This window comes from Astyanax mexicanus, chromosome 7 (assembly GCF_023375975.1).
Source record: "Astyanax mexicanus isolate ESR-SI-001 chromosome 7, AstMex3_surface, whole genome shotgun sequence".
Taxonomy (NCBI): Eukaryota; Metazoa; Chordata; class Actinopteri; order Characiformes; family Acestrorhamphidae; genus Astyanax; species Astyanax mexicanus.
In genome coordinates this window covers 9506000-9527915 of record NC_064414.1, presented here as the reverse complement: position 1 = coordinate 9527915, position 21916 = coordinate 9506000, and the positions used below count along the sequence as shown (strand labels likewise).

At 38.1% G+C, this 21916-nt stretch overlaps 1 protein-coding gene across 1 annotated transcript in view; it reads left to right on the top strand.

The window, feature by feature from the left end:
• hif1aa (hypoxia inducible factor 1 subunit alpha a) overlaps nt 1–21680 on the top strand; it is a 44877-nt gene extending 23197 nt beyond the window's left edge. Inside the window, exons 2-15 of the mRNA XM_007247542.4 lie at nt 125–315; nt 462–604; nt 2838–2922; nt 5306–5421; nt 5536–5741; nt 6839–6945; nt 7802–7949; nt 8072–8289; nt 9943–10178; nt 11577–11681; nt 11936–12168; nt 13136–13208; nt 15100–15217; nt 18020–21680. Of these exons, the coding sequence (XP_007247604.3) occupies nt 125–315; nt 462–604; nt 2838–2922; nt 5306–5421; nt 5536–5741; nt 6839–6945; nt 7802–7949; nt 8072–8289; nt 9943–10178; nt 11577–11681; nt 11936–12168; nt 13136–13208; nt 15100–15217; nt 18020–18174 (2134 nt within the window). The 3' untranslated portion in view covers nt 18175–21680. The remainder of the gene's footprint in view (nt 1–124; nt 316–461; nt 605–2837; nt 2923–5305; nt 5422–5535; nt 5742–6838; nt 6946–7801; nt 7950–8071; nt 8290–9942; nt 10179–11576; nt 11682–11935; nt 12169–13135; nt 13209–15099; nt 15218–18019) is intronic.
• The last annotated feature ends 236 nt before the right edge of the window (nt 21681–21916 follow it).

Sequence of the window (21916 nt, the reverse complement as noted above, 5' to 3'; positions counted from 1 at the left end):
TAGCACACCAGTCAATTGCGATCAACATCAAGATGTTGCCAAGGAGTCTCATGGTTTTTGACTTGGTGGTTGATATGGTATTTCAGGGTGATTCTAATGTATTTTTATCTGTAATGTCCCTCAGGGTGAGCTCTGAGAGGAGGAAGGAGAGGTCCCGGGACGCGGCCCGCTGTCGCAGGGGGAAGGAGACAGAGGTGTTTTATGAACTGTCCCGAGAACTACCCCTCCCCCACAGCCTCACCTCCAACCTGGACAAAGCATCCGTCATCAGACTGACCCTCAGCTACATGCGTCTGCGCTCTCTACTGCACACAGGTCAGACCGTCCGAAAGGCTAACAGGTTCATAAACACCTTTAAAAAAGAGACTTTGGGTTCTATTTATACAACCATAATATAACCATAACTTAAAGATCTCTCTCTTTCTCTCTCTCTTTCTCTCTCTCTTTCTTTCTCTCTCTAGATGTGAGTAAGGGAGGTGAGTTGGATTCCCAGTGGAGTGGTTGTTGTCTGAAGGCTCTGGACGGGTTCCTCATGGTTCTGTCTCATGATGGAGACGTAGTTTATGTTTCAGAGAATGTCAACAGGTGCCTTGGACTTCCTCAGGTGAGAACAAGTGCACAACACCTATTCTATATCCAGAAACAGTCCTGTCCATCCAAGCAATCAGCCATCTCATGTGTGAAATGGTGGCAGCTCAGATTCAGGTTTAACTGCCCAGGTTTAGCTTTACTTCTTTAGTTTTAGCTTTAGCTCTCCAGGTTTAGTTTTAGCTTTAACTTTATGCTTTAATTTTAGATTTAGCTCTCCAGGTTTAGTTTTTGTTTTTACTCTCCAGCTTTAGTTTTAGCTTCAACTCTCCAGGTTTACCTTCAGCTTTAACTTACCATGTTTAACTCTATTGGTTTAACTCTCCAGGTTTAGTTTTAGCGTCAACTCTCCAGGTTTACCTTCAGCTTTAACTTTCCATGTTTAACTCTCTTGGTTTAACTCTGCAGGTTAAGTTTAGGTTCAACTATACAGATTTATCTTCAGCATTAACTCTTCAGCTTTAGTTTTAGCTTTAACTCTCCAGCTTTAGTTTTAGTTTCAACTCTCCAGGTTTACCTTCAGCTTTAACTTACCATGTTTAACTCTCTTGGTTTAACTCTGCAGGTTTAGTTTTAGGTTCAACTCTACAGATTTATCTTCAGCATTAACTCTCCAGGTTTAGTTTTAGCTTTAACCCTCCAGGTTTACCTTCAGCTTTAACTTACCATGTTTAACTCTCTTGGTTTAACTCTGCAGGTTAAGTTTAGGTTCAACTCTACAGATTTATCTTCAGCATTAACTCTCCAGGTTTAGTTTTAGCTTTAACTTTCCATTTATCACTGCCTATTCTACATAGAGACAAGAGCAATTCTAGTGAAATACAGCAGACATTTATTTGACTCTAGGAAGGTATTCATAGGACATACTTTGCACATTTACATTGTGAGCCCTGAGGAGATGAACTTAATTAGAGGGATAAATCAGATTTAGGTTCCCAGGGGTTTTAAGTTAAAGGGCCAATATCCTACATATAAATAAAGTAATAGGCTCTTATCCTACATTTTGCCCTATCATAAATAGCCTTCTTAAGCATTCCTTTTTATTTTGCAATCAAACAAGCTGTTAGGACTTATGTGTAAATCAGCTCTGTTCTGTTTGGCTCTGTAAAGATTGGCTTGTGTTTAATTAACTGGCCTTGGTTTTGTTGCAGTTGAGTGATGATGCTATGAGCACTGAGCTCATGATTGGTTGGGATGCTCACAGCACACAGTAGAAAGACTGATATCTTATTAATTCATTATTTAACTTTCCAGGTGTTGTTTTAGATTTAACTCACCAGGCTTAGTTTTAGCTTTAATTCTGTAGGTTTAGCTTTAGCCTTAACTCTCCTGGTGTTTTAGCTTTAACTCTCCATTTTTAGTTTTAGCTTTAACTCTTTAGCTTTAGCCTTAACTCTCCTGGTGTTTTATCTTTAACTCTCCATGCTTAGTTTTAGCTTTAACTCTATATATTTAGCTTTAGATTCAACTCTCCAGGTGTTGTTTTAGCTTTAACTCTCTAGATTTAGCTTTAGTTCTTTAGTTTTAGCTTTAACTCTCCAGGTGTTGATTTAGCTCTTTAGTTTAAGCTTTAACTCTCCAGGTTTTGTTTTAGCATTAATTCTCTAGATTTAGCTTTAGCTCTTTAGTTTAAGCTTTAACTCTCCAGGTGTTGTTTTAGCTTTGACTCTCTACATTTAGAGGACTCTTTTGTTTTAGCTTTAACTCTTCCAGATGTTTATCTCTCAAGGTTTAGCTTTAGCTCTTTAGTTTTAGTTCTCAGTACACCAGGTTGTTTAGACTCAAAGAGAGGCTCGAGCTATGGTAGCATTGTGATTGGCTAGGGTCAGGCCACTTCAGAAGAGACATTAAATAAAGTTGTAAGTACTGTTACTTGCGACCCTTTGTGATGCTGTTATTGGTTGAAGAGCTTATTAGCATACTGCTTTATCAGTATTGTAGCAATCCAGTGTCACACACTGTATATTGGACAGCCCTAGCACACACACACACACACACACACACACACACACACACTCTAGAGAACATTATTAGAACATTAGGCCTCCCTTCTCTAATGACATTTTAAGTGGCATCGCTGTGAGAGCAGCTCTCCTTCATTTGCAGTTGAAGATCTCTCTCTTTCTCTCTCCATTTTTCTGTTTTTCTGTCTGCTCTTTTTTGTACTTATTTCTATATTTTTCTAAATTTCTCTGTTTCTCCAAACACCCCCATCCCCCCCCCCCCGCCCCTATCTCTCCTTCTGATAGATTGATCTGTCAGGACAGAGCGTGTTTGATTTCACGCACCCATGTGACCATGAAGAGATCAGAGAGATGCTGGTGCACAGAACAGGTGACACACACAAACACACACTCACACACAAATTTTTTCGTATTAAGTATTTGTGCAGCGGTTCCTCCAGTGTTTCTTCAGTATTGGCCGTGAGTTTGTCGCTCTACTGCAGTAACAGTCTCTACTCTTCTGCGAAGGCTTTACTTTATATGTAGGAACTTTGCTGTTAGGAGGATTTGATTGAATTTAGTCCCGTGAGAGCATCAGTAAGGTCAGGTTCTGATGTGGGATGATTAGTTCTGCCACTCCAACTCATCCCAAAGGTATTGGATTGAACTCTAGAGGAATAGAGGGGTTTTACTCCTTCAGCCAATGCTTTGAGCAGGCAATGGGCATGGTGCTCACAGCATCCAATTCTATTGGTTTAGTTCTTTATTGTGGAGGTTATTGCATCTGAATATGTGTGAGCACCTAAAAAGAAGCTAATTTAGATGGGCTGTCTGGATACGTTTGGACACAATGTATGTATTTTAATATAATTTGGTAACACTTTACAATAAGGGTCACAAATAACAGTACTTACAGCAGTAATAAACCTAATTAAATGGCAAAGTGATGTCACAACTAATTATTCATTGACACTAATTAACACAATATTAATCATTTCTAAATTTTAATGCATAAAAATGTTGTCAATAATGTCGAATTGAGACATTACTTAAAACCTTTGTTATTATTAATAATGTCTTAACTAGTTTTATTTAAGAATTAGTTGAAACATTCTGTTGTAACTACTGTTAATGAATGTACCCGTATTGTAAAGTGTTACCTATAATTTTGTATGTAGAGTAGAATTGCAAATACTAAATCACACTAAGTGGGGAAATCAATATCACATTAAAATATTAAATTAGTAAATAAAACAACAAAATAATAGACATTAATATATGCAGATCACCTGTTTTTTACTAGAACTGTATTTATGTATTAAATCAGAGGTAGCAGAGTTGACTATAACACTAAGAGACACACACACACACACACATATATATATATATATATATATATATATATATATATAATAAAATTACATAAGCTATATTGCCAAAAATAATCTGCCTTCTTCCGCATTCAATCCCATTCTTAATCAATAGGGTGATGTCATTACACCCTTTAGTATAGCTATAACAGCTTCAACTCTTGAACCTGGAAAGGCTTTCCACAAGGTTTGGGAGTGTGTTTATGGGAGTTTTTGGCCATTCTTCCAGAATTGCATTTGTAAGGTCAGACTGTTTGTAGACTCTTCATTGTGCACTGGTGTGCAATCACATTGGAACAAAGTTAAGAGCATAAAAATGTCTACAATCCATTGGTTTGCTAAAGCAGTAAGAGTTCCTGTCACTGGAACTAAGAAGTAGAGCTCAACTCTTGAAAAACAACCCCACACCATCATCCCCCTCCATCGAACTTTACTTTACATTTGGCACAATGCAGTCAGACATGTACTTTTGTCTGTTCTCTTGGCAATCCCCAAACCTGGACTCGTCCTTCAGATTGACAGATGGAGAAGCGATTTGTGATTTGTCCTCCAGAGAACACATCTCCACTGCTCAGAGAGTCCAGTGGTGGCGTGCATTACCCAACTGCATCTGATGCTTTGCATTGGGTTTGGTAATGTATGGTTGGATGTAGCTGCTTGACCATGGAAACCAATTCCATTAAGCTCCATCTATGCTCTATTGTTCTTGAGCTGACCTGAAGGCCACATGAAGTTTGGAGATTAGTTTGACTGACTCTGCAGAAAGTTGGTGACCCCACTTTGTGGCTGAGTTGCTGTTGTTCCCAGTCGCTTCCACTGTGTTATAATATCACTTTTAACACAGTTGGCTGTGGAATATTTAGTAGTGAGTAGTGAAATTTTACACCTGGACTTGCAGTTGCACAGGTGCTGCATCCTACCATGGTACCAAACTGGTACAACTTCACTGAGCTCCTGAGAGCGACATAAGCACATTTATCTTTGAGGACAGATCTGTACACTCTTGGTATTTTAATCTCAGTGTCTTCATGAGGGAGAGTCACCTGGAATAGTTTTCTCAGCGTCTTGAAGGAAGGAGTTCCTGGAGGTGCTGAACAATAGTTGCTGATTTTCCTTCACGCTGTGAAGCTCCAGCTCATACCAATTAAATCACCTCAAATCACCATCTCAGTTCATCAGGTTTAGATCAGGGGATTGTGGAGAACTAGCGCTTTTTTATTGTTTACTACATAATTCCATATGTGTCCCTTAATTGTTTTGATGTCCTTAATATTAATCTGCAATATAAATCTCCATTTTTTGACTGGTACTTTACATTAAGCAATGCATCAAGCATATTAATAAGTAAACATACTGTAGCATATTATAAGAGCTATTTTTTCTCTCTCTCCCTTTTTCTTTCAGGTTCATCTAAGAAAATAAAGGAGGAGCCGAATACAGAAAGACGTTTTTTGTTACGGATGAAATGCACTCTGACCAGCAGGGGGCGGAACGTCAACATCAGATCTGCCTCATGGAAGGTGCAGATCTTTATCTCAGGCTACTGCACATTCCTACACACTTCATTACCTACATCCAGACGTTCCATTTCAGGAGTAAACAGTGTGTAACTCTTACTCCTCATCTGCACTCAGGTGCTGCACTGCTCCGGACACATCAGAGCGCCGGTCAGAGTGTGCGTTCAGACAGACGACTGTGAGGACAGAGGTGTTCCAGCATCGTACCTGGTGCTTATCTGCAACCCTATCCCTCACCCAGCCAGCATCGAGACGCCACTGGACTCCAGAACCTTCCTCAGCAGACACACACTCAACATGCACTTTACCTACTGCGACGACAGGTGAGATAATGCACAACTGCAGCATTACTCTGGACACTTTAGTAGAAACACCGCACCTACCTTGTTCTTCCACTTATTGGCCAAATTACTGAAAACACCATGCCTACATTGTGCTTTCACTCAGTGGCCACTTTATTAGAAACACTCTACTGATACATTGTATTTCTATTCACTGGCCACTTCATCAGAAACATCTTTCTATTACCTTGTGTTTTCACTCACTGGCCACTTTATTAGAAACACCCTACTATTACTTTGTATTTCTATTCACTGGCCACTTTATTAGAAACCCCCTACTGACTTAGTGCTTCCACTCACTGCCCACTTTACTGGAAACACTACTTATCTTGCATTTTCACTCACTGCCCACTTTATTAGAAACACCTTTCCACTACCTTGTGTTTCCACTTGCTGGCCACATTATTGGAAACACTCTACCTTCCTTGCATTTTCACTCATTGGCCACTTTATTAGAAAAATCTTCCTATACCTTGTGTTTCCACTCACTGGCCACTTTATTGGAAACATCCTACCGAAGTAGTGCTTCAGCCCAGTGGGCACTTTATTGGAAACACTCTACCTACCTTGCATTTGAACTCACTGGCCACTTTATTGGAAACACCCTACTTACATAGTGCTTGCACGTATTAGAAACACCTTTCTATACCTTGTGTTTCCACTCACTGGCCACTTTATTGGAAAAACTTTACCTGCCTTGTGCTTCTACTCACTGGCCACTTTATGAGAAACACCTTATTAATACAATGTACCAATATTCACTTGCCACATTATTGGAAACCCTCTACCTACCTTGCATTTTCACTCACTGGCCACTTTCTTATAAATATCTTTCTATGCCTTGTGTTTCCTCACACTGGCCACTTTATTGGAAACACCCTACCTACCTTGTGCTTCCACTTATTAGTCACTTTATTATTGGACATCATGTTTTTATTCCGTTCTTCTGAGGCGTGAATTCTAAAGTAATGCTGCAGTGCCATCTAGTGTCCAGTGAGTGTAGGTAACTTGAATGCTTGCATTGTAAATAAATGTGTGTGTGTGTGTGTGTGTGTGTGTGTGTGTGTGTGTGTGTGCAGGATCAAGGAGCTGCTGGGATATGACCCAAAGGACCTTCTTCAGCAATCTGTGTATGAATATTACCATGCTTTGGACTCGGACAGTCTGACCAAAACTCACTACAACTGTAAGAATACACACACACACACACACACACACACACATGAAAAACCACTAAATTTAAGATGTGTCCACACTTTTGCCTTGTACATATATATTCTAAAATAAATGCTATTTTTATAAAAATATTAGGCTATTTAAATGTGTCCAAGAATTCCATGTCCACACTGTCATCTTGGAATAAGATAACCTCTAACCCCGACATCTAAACCTTTATACTGTTTTATTTTCAAAGGGCTGAAGACACTTGCTGCGTATTCAGCAATCAATGATTTTATTTTCACTTAATATTTCTTATATTGCATTTATATTTATCTAGGTAAAGCTTGGTAAAATATATGATATATATGCAAATATATCAGCAGAACCAACCTGTAAATATTATGAGCGCAGAGCAGCTATTATCTGGTTTGTGGGTAGTTATTCTCCGCACTGCAGTGATTAGCACTGATTAGCATGCTGTTGGTGTATGAGGTGTTAGTATGTGTTGTGCTGGTGGTACAGTGAGTGGATGAGATGCAGCACTGCTGCTGGAGTTTTTAAACACTGGGTTCACTCACTGTCCTCCACTATATTAGATATTCATACCTACAATAGCTGCTCTGTGGTGGTCTATTCTGTTGGGTTGTGATCAATGAAAGGGAGGGTAATAAAGTATGTAGAGAAACAGACACAGAACTACAGTCTGTAATTATAGAACTACATAGTGCTCAAACATGATCAATGGAGCTGAAAAATCCAAAATGATAATTGGTGCAGACACGAAGAGGTAGCTATAATGTGATGTTTGATCACGATATATTTTATCCACAGTGTCAATGGAGAGAAATGTGACACGTGTGTGTGTGTGTGTGTGTGTGTAGTGTTTGCCAAGGGTCAGGCGTGTACTGGACAGTACCGTATGCTGGTGAAGACTGGTGGCTTTGTGTGGATGGAGACTCAGGCCACTGTTATTTACAACAGCAAGAACTCTCAGCCGCAGTGTGTCGTCTGCGTCAACTATGTCCTCAGGTACCACCATACACCTGACTATGTTTGTGTGTGTGTTCGTGTGTGTGTGCTCTGTGTTTTTCAGCATACATTGAATTTACATGTATGTATGCTTCAACTCTGCATTCCTTTGTTCATTCCAGCGGAGTTGAAGATCCTGAACTTGTCCTCTCTCTCCATCAGTCCGGCTCCATGGTGGTGAAGCAGGAAAAGAAGGAAGAAGAAGAGGAGGAAAAGAAAGAGGAGGAAGAGGAGGAGAGAGAAAAGCAGGAGTGCTTTCAGAAAATAGAGACTGCAGTTCTGCAAGATGACCTCAAGGAGGAACCAGAGGTTTTAAATCAGCTGCACTTCAGCAGCGCAGGTAAACTGAGTGGAGTTGTCTCTCTGTCTGTCTATCTGTTTGTATTTGTATCTACAGCTCTGGAAAAATATAAGAGACCACTTAAAAATGATGAGTTATCTTTGATTTTACCAAATTAAAAACCTGAAAACCTCAGGATTATGACTAAGAGGAAGGTGGATGCTCACAAGCCATTAAACCAAGCTGAACTGCTTAAACGTTCGCACCAGGAGTAAAGGCATAAAGCTATCCAAAAGCAGTGGGTAAGACTGGTGGAGGAGAACATGCCAAGATGCATGAGAACTGTGATTAAAAAACAGGGTTATTTCACCAAATATTGATTTCTGAACTCTTAAAACTTTATGAATATGAACTTGTTTTCTTTGCATTATTTGAGGTCTGATTGCTCTGCATTTTAGCGTTTTTGTTATTTCAGCAATTTCTCATTTTCTGCAAATAAATGATTTTAATTATAATATTTGTTTTTGAAATTTGGGAGAAATGTTGTCAATAGTTTATAGAATAAAACACAATGTTCATTTTACTCGAACATATACCTATAAAAAGCAAAATCAGAGAAACTGATTCAGAAACTGAAGTGGTAGCTTCAGTCATTGATGTATAAACTGCTAGTAACAAAAGTGAGTACACCCCTAAGTGAAAACGGCCAAACTGTGTTAAAAGAGTCAAATTCACTAGAGCTTCAAAGGTTGCCTTTTCTAGAAAATCCTTTTCTACTCCTCCATGAAACATCACGAAGCTTGTGGATGTTAGAGACCTTGCGCTCCTCCACTTACTGTTTGAGGATGCCCCTGAGATGCTCAGTAGGGTTTAGGTCTGGAGACCTGCTTGGCCAGTCCAGCTCCTTTACCCTCAGATTCTTTTTAGAATTGTAGTGGTTGTCTTGGAGGTGTGTATGGGGTCATTATCATGTTGGAATACTGCCCTGAAGCCCAGCTTCTGAAGGGAGGGAATCATGCTCTGCTTCATTCACTCTAAAAAAGGTACAATATTGGTCTTTACTGGGTCAGATTTGTTCCCTCTGAAGTACAAAGTCATTTCTAACAGCAATAAGTACAAATTTGTACCATTTAACCAGCCAACAGTTACACTCAGTATTCTGTATCACAGTACTAATAAACATCATATATTTTAATTGCACATTTTTTTATTTGAAAGCCAGACAATTTTGGATCATCAAGTTTTTGACACATATTCAGTTAATGATAATGTTTATAATTTTTATAATCTTTACTGGCAAAAAAAATACTTTCACTGAAAGGGACTTTTTTGTACCTCAATATAAGGTACAGCCCCAGCAACAAGCTTTTTACTCTTTAAAGTACAAATCTGTACTTACTTTTCTTAGTGTGTTGTCACAGTACATGCTTGTCTTCGTATTCCTCCCCTGGTTGCCTGTTATACAAGCCGTATACCGTAGCCGTATATAGCATCATATCTTTAAGTATCATATCTACAGTGTTGTCCTTTGAAAGATATTGTAAAACATTTGCAAAAAAATTTGATTTTTGTGATATATTGTATCTATCCTTCTGTCTGTCTACCTATGTTTGTACCTGTCTCCTTGTCTGCCTGTTATCTTTCTAGTCTGTCTGTCTGTCTACCTCAGATATTAGACTGACAACAGTTGTTTGTGTTATCTCACTGTTGCAGATATAGATGCTGCAGTGCTGAAAGACGTGCCCCTCTACAATGATGTCATGTTGCCCTCAAGCAGTGTCCTGCTGCCTCTTTCACCCCTTTTGCCCCCCACCGATCCCCCCTGTGCCAGTCTAATCAATCCGGACACCACTGCTGCCCAGCTCCAGTTAGAGGACTTCTCCTTCCCGTTATCTTCTGACACAGACACCTCCAGTACAGCAGGGGACACCACTACCTGCTCCACCCAGGTTAGAACCGTGATCTGATATTTCAGCTTGTTTGTAAGGATTTCTGAATAATTTTTAGAACTCAATTTGCTGATTATAAAAATCTCAGGAAGTGTTTGGTATTGCACACATGCTCAGAATAGGGGGATGACCATTTAAATGGCCTAGAAGAAATATGTAACAGCCACTATTCACTAATGTGTACACTGTCGCTTTAAGAGACTCTTTTCTTGCATTTACATTATTTCTGTAATTAATGCTGTACATATGCTTTGTTACTGCATTAGCTCATGTATTAACTAATAAGTAAGTAAGTGGAATACCGCCAGACTGAGTCCGACTGTGCTATCTGCTCCAATGTCCTTTTATCTGGGTCGAAAATGGAAGTTTGCAATGGGCAGGGAGGGCGGGCCAGATTACTGCGAAAGTTGGGGTCAAACTTGGTGGCGTTATTACGTCTTACTGATTCCAAATATATCACGTGATTTAATGCTTTATGGTTGACAGTCCTAGTTGTATTATTATATTAGTATTAAATAAATCCACTTATTTAAATTTTAATGTATGTTTGATGTCAAATTTATTATAATTTATTTCTTAGGTGCACTGAAAACTTAAACTTACTTAAAAAAAGTTTTGCAACTTTCTGCATTTGCTTTTTTTAAGTAAATTTAATTTCAGATAAATTTAAGTAACTTCAACTCAGTTTTAAGTTTTAAATGTTACATAGAGTAAATAAGTGAACTGAACATCAGTCAATCCTTTCTTTTAGTAAACTTTACTTAATTTCTGCGTACAATATTACCTAATTACAATTACTCCATGTATACAATTTTATTATAGATAATTTTAGTTAAAACTACATTCGAATATTTACATAATCTCAAAGATTTATTTTGTAAACAGACCAAGTCTCACTGTCTTAACACATGGATGGCTTTAGTATATTATTTTTTTATATGCCATACATGTGTTGAGAGAGTGTAATATGTGTGTTTTAACTAAAAATATTTACATTTCAGGAATTATAATATATTATTTATCATAAATGATTTGAGTCATGGAAATGAAGTAATTGTAATTAGGTAATATTGTATGTAGAAATTAAGTAAAGGTTACTAAAAGAAGGAAAGGATTGATTCAGCAAAAATAAATGAAGTAAAGTTTACTAAAAGAAAGGATTGACTGAAGGTTCACTTAGTTCACTTATTTACTCTATGTAACATTTAAGTCTTGAAACCGAATTGAAGTTACTTAAATATATCTAAAATAAAATTTACTTGAAAAAGCAAATGCAGAAAGTTGCAAAACTTCCTTCAAGTACATTTTATGCATCATTTTTTCAGTGTTTATTTGGATTTGATGTTTTTCTTCTGCTTTTCTGAATTGTCATCTTGTTTTTTTTTTGTTTATGTTCAGCCAACTAGTCCACTGACATCTGACCACAGCTACCAGTGTAAAATGAACAGCGAGGAGGAAATCTTCTCCATAGAGGCGGAGACAAAAACCCTACTGGACGCACAGGTAATTTCTCATTCTTAAGAACATTACCTTTGGAGACAGATTTTTCCCCGATTCCCCTAATAAGTGCCCCAGTGGATGTGTTCAATTCCATCAGCGGTTCATCTGATTTACCATTATTAAGCTCTGATTTACCCAACCAGCTGCTGATATGATTTAAAACTATGAATAATACTAGAGCTTACTAAATACTAAATACTAAATACTAAAGAGCTTTTAAATGTAATTTTCTCACTGAACACTTCTGTGTTCCTCAGGCAGTGAAGGATTTGGATCTGGAGATGTTGGCTCCTTATATCCCCATGGATGATGATTATCAGCTGCGTGTTCACTCACCACTGCAGTCTGGATGTGTCAGCCAGGTTCCAGCATCTAAACCAGTTCAGATAGATTCAGCACCTCAAGACCAGACACACACCTGCAGCACCAACACACACACTCAACCTGCAGATCCACCTCCACCAGCACAGCCACTGCAGAGTTCCAGCAGGTAAGACCCAGACATACTACACCAAGCGCTGCATTACCTGCGTGCAGCAACAGAGGGAGCACTTCTAACTGCAGAATGTGATCATGTGACTAAACAGTGATGGAAGTAGAGTGAGGTAGAGGTCCACAGTAAATGCACAAACCAAACTACTCATTAGACTAGTTTAGTTTTTATGCTTTTCAGCAGCTTTGCTTTACTGGATTCCAAGACACAAACGTGTCAGAGTTGGCTGTGTCTGTTAGCATCCCACAATTTATGCAATTTTTATTTTTAGTTTTATATTGATTACAGGATTTTCAACTGCATAGGACATCGCACATTTCAGTTTTTGTCCCTATCATACACCCTTAAATACACCTATACGCTCTCTTTATTAAGAGCTTCTTCAGATTCTTTAGTAAAGGTAGTGGTTATGTGGTATCGGTGCCAAAACTGTTCTACTCAGCAAGAAGAACCACTCTTGATTACTTAAAGAAGCTCTTTAGTAAGTTATATGTGAGGTAAACAATGTTATGGAATTGAATTTACTAATGTGAATTAATGTGAATGCACTAAACCAGTTTATGTATATGTTACGTCTATGAGCAGAATCAGCACAAAGAATCAATCATAAGCATCATTGGAACTTTAATTGAAACCTGTTGAGTTTTTCTAAATACTGTTGTTTTAAAGGACTATTTCAGATTTAGTTGAGATTTGTATCTTCTTTGGTTTGGAGAACAGTGTTTCCTATTGGTGCACTGTAGTACTTAGAGGTTCTATTATTGTTACAGTAACAGAGCGCTATTATGGTATTGTGTTGAGACACTGTAGCTCAAGTAGAATAAAAAGATTAGGGGACACATCTTAATAAGAAAAGTAACATAAATGAACTAATCTTTAAACATGCCCTATTCTTTCTTTCTCTTTCATTCTCTCTCTCTCTCTCTCTCTCTCTCTCTCTCTCTTTCTCTGTCTCTTTTGTTAGGGTGTGTCAGCCAAGCCAAAAACTGCTCAAGAGGAAATTAGAAACGATTTCTCTGTCTCAGGCTGTAGGACTGGTATGTATGTGATTGTTGTGTTATAAAGCCCAAATGTAACATTAGATTTGATAGTTATACACATATTTATTCATAGGAAATCATTTGAGAGTAACCTCATAATGTGTAATAACATTCTCTACATGTTTGTAACATGTAAATTAGTTTTACTACCTAAACCCAAGCTCAGAAAAAGGCGGGAAAGTATTAAAACTGGGAAAAAAAAAACACAAGATCCCTATTGTACCCGCTGCGCAAGGTGCGTCGCAATGCTTTTTGCTACCTTACACTCCGTCAACAGTCTATTTTTATGCCTTGTGCCCATGCCATTAAAATAATGTCGGAGTTTAGGAGTATACCTACTGTCTACTAAATCACTGATGGGCGTGGTGGTCTGGAAGTGAGTAAATTTCAGGTACATTTCTGGCGTGTTTCTATTTTGGCGGTGGAAAACCTACAGTCAACAGTCAGTCGCCAGAGTCTATTCCTGTAGCTTCGCCCAGCAATCAGTGTTGTGGGGAGATATGCGTTTTTAAATCGTCAGCAAGTGGGGGGTGGGTTTTAAGAGGGGGGTAGGTGGGATACGTTTAAAAATCGTCATCGTCCTGTCATTACTTTCCCTCCGTGCTCCGCAAATTTGTTTGGGGCTTTGATTTGGCGCCCCCTCTAGTTTAGCGCCCCTATGCGTCGCATACCCCCTTTTTGCCCCACTGGCTGGTGTACCTTTACAGCAGGGGTGTCCAAACATTTTTTGTTGGGGGCCAGAAGGAGAAATATATTTGAAGTCACGGGCCACAGACTCTGTAATAAAACAAATAATGAAATATACCACTTTAAATAATAAATTTTTTCCTGATTATTTAATTTACACACCATTTTACTTGACTTACTATCTTTATCTTTGACAGTGTTGTGTAAACTAAGATTTTTCAAATTGATGTTTCATTTCATGATGTCTCTTAATATTAAACTCCTTAATTACGCCAACTTTTAGAGTCTTTGGCCCGTTTTTCTGCGCTAGAAATGCGCACTCTCTCCGCTTTTAGACTCTTTTGCCTCGTGTTTCTGCGCTAAAACTGCGGACTCTCTCTACTTTTAGACTCTTTGCCCTGTTTTTCTGCACTAGAAATGCGCACTCTCTCCGCTTTTAGACTCTTTTGCCTCGTGTTTCTGCGCTAAAACTGCGGACTCTCTCTACTTTTAGACTCTTTGCCCTGTTTTTCTGCACTAGAAATGCGCACCCTCTCCGCTTTTAGACTCTTTGGCCCGTTTTCTGCGCTAGAAATGCGCATTCTCCGCTTTTAGACTCTTTTGTCCGTTTTTTGTGCTAGAAATGCGCACCCTCTCCGCTTTTAGACTCTTTGGCCCGTTTCTGACACCTAGCGTTCAAAATTTGAATCTCACATTATAAAAATCTGTTTAACAGCGGGCCAACTTTCATTCTATTTCTAAAATACCTCGTGGGCCGCTCCAAAAAAGGAAACCAGCCGCAAATGGCCCGCAGGCCGTAGTTTGGACACCCCTGCTTTACAGCATTAACATGCAGGTCAGTATCCTCTGCTGAGACGAACAAAAGCGCTACACTGTTAAGATACGAAGGCACCAAAGTCAGAGCTCACCTGCCTATTAAAGGAAATGACGACTGTCTCACTGATTGGTTCATTTCACGTTATAACCAAAACACGCCCATGATTAATTAAGAAAATTAGTACATGAATTTTGCGCAATTCGAGCCGAGCAAAACGTAATTTTTGCGCCCTTACAATACCAAAGATACACAGACACTTCCTAAATATAACAGCGCGAAACCGAAACTCCTGCATTTTCTCCATACTGTCCTAGCTTTTCTAATATGGGGTTGCAGATAAAATCCATGTGTAAATGACAGTGTTTCTGGGGTTCTGTTGTGCAGGTGGTCAGTGACATACCTACAGCAGGTAAAAAGGTCAGAAGGTCAGAGGTGACAGGGTTACAGGCTCTTCCACAGAATACCATGCCAGAGACTGTCACCATACTACTTCTGCCTTCTGGTAGGTGTCTTATTTATTTTGCATAAACATTATATTATAGTCCTGTGCAGTAGAATTGGAGATATAAGTCCATAAACACCCTCTACTAAACACAAGAATAGGAGATATTAATCTATAAACACCACCAATAAACACTCCTGTACAATAGAACTACAAAGATTAGTCCATATCATCGCTGTCCTATGGAAAACACTTATCTTTATTTTTGTTGATTTTTAGTTTACTACATAATTTAAACAGACAAACTGTCCCCTACACTGTACCAAAATTTCTTGATGAACAGACCAATAGAAACTCTTCAAAATTACCTGAAATAAACTATTTTTACATTGACTTCCATTAAAAGTTTACAAGGTTTTTTCTTTCTCCTGTAAAGTTGCTGTTTTGGAGATAAGTGTTTTTAATTGGACAGCGACAATAAACACCCTCAATAAATACTTCTATACACTAGATTATAAAATATTTGTCAATAAACAACTTCAATAAACACTTCTATACTCACAAATAGGAGATATTAGACCATAAACACCACTAAAAACACTCATATACACTCGAATAGGACATATTATTCTATAAACACTTTCAAAGTACCCACAGCATACATTCCTATGCACTCAAATAGGAGATATTAATCTGTGAACACCATCAATAAGCACTCCTATTCACGCAAATAGGAGAGACTAGTTTATAAACACCCTATACACCCTGTTAAACAATCCTATACACTTAAATAAAAGATATTATGCCTTAAACACCAATAATAAACACTTTAATACACTCAAATAGAAGCTATTAGTCTACAAACACTCTTAGTAACATTTCCATACATACACTTCCATACACCTGTACACTAGAATAGGAGATATTATTCCACAAACACCATTAATAAACACACCTGTACACTAGAATAGGATATATTTGTCCATAAACACCATTAATAAACACATTTATACACTCAAATAAGAGAAATTAGTCGATAGACACTATTGATACACACCTGTACTCTAGAATATGAGATATTAGTCCCACAAACACCACAAACAAACACTCCTATACACTCAAATAGGAGATATTATTTTTTAAACACCACCAATAAACATTTCTATACACTCAAACAGGAGATATTAGTCTATAAACACCATTGGTAAACACTACTTTAAACTAGAATAGGAGATATTAGTCCAGAAACACCATCATTAAACACTCCTATACACTCAAATAGGAGATATTATTCTATAAACACTTTCAAAGTACCCACAGCATACACTCCTATACACTCAAATAGGAGATATTAATCTGTGAATACCATCAATAAGCATTCCTATTCACGCAAATAGGAGATACTAGTTTATAAACAACCTATACACCCTGTTAAACAGTCCTATACATTTAAATAAGAGATAGTATCCCATAAACACCAAGAATAAACACTTTTATACACTCAAATAGGAGCTATTAGTCTATAAACACTCTCAGTAACACTTCCATACACTATTAATACACACCTGTACTGATATTAGTCCCAAACACCACAAATAAACACTCCTATACACTCAAATAAGATATATTAATTTTTAAACACCACCAATAACCATTTCTATACACTGAAACAGGAGATATTAGTCTATAAACACCATTGGTAAACACTACTTTAAACTAGAATATGAGATATTAGTCCAGAAACACCATCACTAAACACTCCTATACACTCAAATAGGAGATATTAATCTGTGAACACCATCAATAAGCACTACTGTTCACGTAAATAGGAGATACCTATAAACACCAGAAACACCCTGTACACCCAGTTAAACAATCCTATACACTTAAATAAGAGATATTAGCCCATAAACACCAAGAATAAACACTTTTATACACTCAAATAGGATATATTAGTCCATAAACACTATTAATACACACCTGTACACTAGAATTGGAGATATTAGTCCATAAACACCATTAATAAACACATGTATACACTCAAATAGGATATATTAGTCTATAAACACTCTTAATAAACACTTTCATACATACTCAAATAGGAGATATTATTCCATTAAACCATCAATAAACACACCTGTACTCTAGAATATGAGATATTAGTCCCACAAACACCACAAACAAACACTCCTATACACTCAAATAGGAGATATTATTTTTTAAACACCACCAATAAACATTTCTATACACTGAAATAGGAGATATTAGTCTATAAACACAATTGATAAACACTACTTTAAACTAGAATAGGAGATATTAGTCCACAAACACCATTAATAAACATATTTATACTCTCAAATAGGAGAAATTAGTCGATAAACACTATTATTACACACCTGTACTCTAGAATATGAGATATTAGTCCCACAAACACCACAAACAAACACTCCTATACACTCAAATAGGAGATATTATTTTTTTAAACACCATCAATAAACATTTCTATACACTCAAACAGGAGATATTAGTCTATAAACACAATTGATAAACACTACTTTAAACTAGAATAGGAGATACTATTCCAGAAACACTATCAGTAAACACTTCTATACACTCAAATAGGAGATATTAGTCTATAAACACTATCAACACACACCTTTACTCTAGAATATTATATATTAGTCCATGAACACCATCAATAAACACTCTGGTACACTTAAATAGGAGATATTAGTCTATAAACATCTTTAGTAAACACTCTACTCTATAAATCACAATAAATATCAGGATGATGTGATGATGTGATAGACATGCTATTGTGTAATGTATTTTGTGTCTCTCTGTTACTCTCTTGTCTCTAAGATGTGGTAGCCCAGTTGTTGGCTGGACCGTCTGAAGGCCGGACACTTCCTGTGCCCCTGCCCCAGCTGACCCGCTACGACTGCGAGGTGAACGCACCTGTAGCTGGACGCCAGAATCTGCTGCAGGGGGAGGAGCTACTGTATGCCCTAGATTAATGCATTTTTGTAGGAACACTGGACACTAAAAAGAGGCATTAATCTTTATAGTTATTGATGTAGACTACCCGTCAGAGGTGTTGAGACACCCAAAAACAAAGCTAAGGTTTTATTAGCAGAGGGCTGTGCGCTAATGCTTTGTGTACATTTACCTTCAACATTTTGGGTCATGTTTTGTTCAATGTTATTATCCCCTGTTGATATACAGAGGTGTTTGAAAGTTTGTGAACACTTTAGATTTTTTTGTTTCTGCACCAGATATTAACTAAAATCTAACTTAAAAATTATGGGAAAAAAAATCCAATATTCTTATCTTATCATTTTATGCACAAGAAACGGGAAACTCTTTAGAGATCACAAACTTTCAGGCACTTCTGTCAATATTTTTATATTTTCAGTGCAACTGCCAGCAGTCAGGGAGTTCAGTGATAAAGATTATATCACATTATATGCAGTTAATCCTGTTTTAGTCCATCAGTAACACTGGGAGTGAAAAATAATCTAAGTTTATGTGACAGTAAATGACAGAACTAACGTACAATGTTTACCACTACTGTCAGTTTAACGGACAGCAAATAGATAATCAGTCATAAATCATTCTCATAGTGATTAGGGCTTCTTGTCAGGATGTGGGCTTCTGTTGGCGGCTTCAGTGGGCTTCAATGGAGGGCTTTCCGTCAGTTGGCTGCTCAATTGGAGAGTTATGGCCTTGATTCATTCATTAAAGGGTTATGGCTTCAGTTTAGGGCTTCATTCGGGAATGGGGCATCAGTTTATGGTTTCATCTGAGGGTGGTGGCTTATGGATGTTTTTGAAGGTGGTGGCTTAAGTTGAGGTATTTAAGGATTACCACTTCGGTTGACGCGGTAGGGTTACAGCTTCAGTTGAGACTTGATTAGAGGGCTACATCTGCCTTCGACTACTTCATTGGAAGGTTACGGCTTCAGTTAATAGCTTCATTTGAGGGTTATGGCTTTAGTTTAGGGCTTCATTATAGAATGGGGCATCAGTTTATAGTTTCATCTGAGGGTTGTGTCTTGTGGCTGTTTTAGAAGGTTGTGGCTTAAGTTGAGGCTTTATTATAAGATTACCACTTTGGATGACTACTTTATAGGGTTATATATTAATAGAGCTTCAGTTGAGGCTTCGTAAGAGGGCTACATCAGCCTTTGACTACTTCATTGGAGGGTTATGGCTTCAGTTGAAGGCTTCGTTAGAGAGTAATGGCTTCAGTTGAGTGCTTTATTGGAGGGTTATAGCTTCAGTAGGCTCCTTTGTGAAGGGTTATGACTTCAACTGACTTTCATAAAAGGTTACAGCTTCAGTTGAGGCTTCTTTAGAGGGATACATCAGCCTTTGACTACTTCATTGGAGGGTAATGGCTTTAGTTGACTACTTCATTGGAGGGTAATGGCTTTAGTTGACTACTTCATTGGAGGGTAATGGCTTTAGTTGACTGCTTCAATGGAGGGTTACTGCTTCAGTTGACTGCTTTATTGGAGGGTTATGGCTTCAACTGACTGCTTCATGAAAGGTTACAGCTTCAGTTGGTCTTTATTAGAGGGCTACAACTGCCTTTGACTACTTCATTGGAGGGTTAAGGCTTCAGTTGAGGCTTCATTATAGGGCTACAACTGCCTTTGACTGCTTAATTGGAGGAATACGGCTTTAGTTGACTGCTTCATTGGAGGGTTATAGCTTCACTTGACTCCTTTGTGAAGGGTTATAGCTTTAGTTACAGCTTCATGTGAGGCTTCATTAGTGGGTTACATCTTCCTTTGCTTTGTTTTGGAGGATTACTACTTCAGTTGACTGCTTTGTAGTAGGCTTCTTTTGGAGTTTGGGTTTAGGATGATGGCTTTAAAGATGGGTTTGGGCTTCAGTGAAGGATTTACTGGAGGGTTACAGCTTTAATCAACTGCGTCATTGGAGAGATACGGCCTGGACTGCTTCAGTGGAGGGCCACAGTTTCATTTGAGTCCTTCATTAGAGTGTTACGACTGCCTTCGACTGTTTTTTGGAGTGTTACAATATTAATTGATGGCCTCTTTTGAGGCTTATGGCTTCAGTCGAAGGGGTTATTTGGGGTTTATTCTTCAACTGAGGGCTTCATTGGGGTTTGTGTCACAGTTGAGGGCTTCACTGGGGGGTTTGAGCCTAGGATGGTGGCTTTATTGAGGGATTGGGTTGTAGTTAAGGACTTTATTGGGGCTTAGGCTTCAGTTAATGGTACCATTGGGGTTCATGCTTCAGCTGAAGGCTTCTTCAGTGCATTTTTGCTTTAGTGAAGGGCTTCATTGGGTGATTGGGCCTAAGATAATGGCTTCTTCGGTGGGTTTATGTTTTAGTTAAGGGCTCCATGGGGGTTTGAATTTCAGTTGAGGGCTTTTTTTAGGGGTTTGGGCTTCTTTGGGGGTTCGGGTTTGGGGTAATGGCTTCATTGGTGGGGTTTATACTTCAGATGAGGGTTCTTTTGAGGCTTACAGTTTTTAGTTGACTGCTTCATAGAATGGTCACAGCTTCAGTTGAGGGATTCATTAGAGACTTACAGCTGCCTTTGACTTATTTTTGAGGCTATGTATTCATTGGGGTTTGTGCTTCAGTCAAGGGCTTCACTGACGGTTTTGGGCTTAAGATGATGGCTTCACTGGGCTATTGAGTTTTGATTATGGGCTTCATTAGGGGTTTGGGCTTCAGTTAATTCCATCATTGGGGATAATGCTTCAGCTGTAGGCCTTCTTAATGGGTTTGGGCTTTGGTTAACGACTGCATTGGGGTTTCTGCTTCAACTAAGAGCTTCTGTGGGGGGGTAGGCATCATAGCTACAACATTTTTTATCTCATTACTGATCTCAGTCCAAACATTCCAAAAAATAAAGGCAGTTGATCAGTGCAAATGTATACCCCTTTACAACACACACTTGCCTTCTTAGGAGCACATTGTATGTATATGATGTTTATTCTGCACACAGGTCCAATCGCACAAATGTACATATATTTTCCTGCAAAAAGAGAGAAAGAGAAAGGCTTAGCAGCAGCAGTTTATGCGATAGGGTTTTATTAGCCCTGCTGTTTTTATAGTTACTGTCAATAAAAAATAAAAATGTTCTTTGTTCAGCGTCATGATGAAGAGCTTATCTAGTCTGACATGCATTGAATGTATCTGTGTCTGTATTAATTGTAAAGATACGCCATGATTTGTTCTGGTCACTTGTCTGTTGCATGTACTGTGCTGGATTTGATTCGTTTTTGTAACAGTGTAGTCCATAACCACACGTTCACAGTGGCTGTGATTAATACATTCTGTTTTTGGATTTCTGGCCACATTAATGTATGTGTATTACAGCTGTAAGGATGTAAATGGGCATCAATTTTTTTTACAAAAAAAAGATTAGATTTTGTTTCCCTTGAGATACATCATTGGGAGTTGACACTCTTAGAATGTTTGTCCGCCCATCATACTGAGATGTGGTATTATTGAACATTATTACTCCTTATATATGGCTAATATTTCTATAAAAGCATAGAATAGACACATTATTTTGCCGCTCCACAGAAAATAGATTGGTGAAATTTACTCACGTCATATAAAAAAAAAAAAATAGTTGCACTTAGAATGTAGTGTTGGATTGCGTTGCTATTTTTAAGGGAAAATAAATTGTTACCAGGAACAACGAATAATTAAACATTAGACTGATATGGGCAATATTCATTAAGTGTGCATGCATGACACACTTTCACAC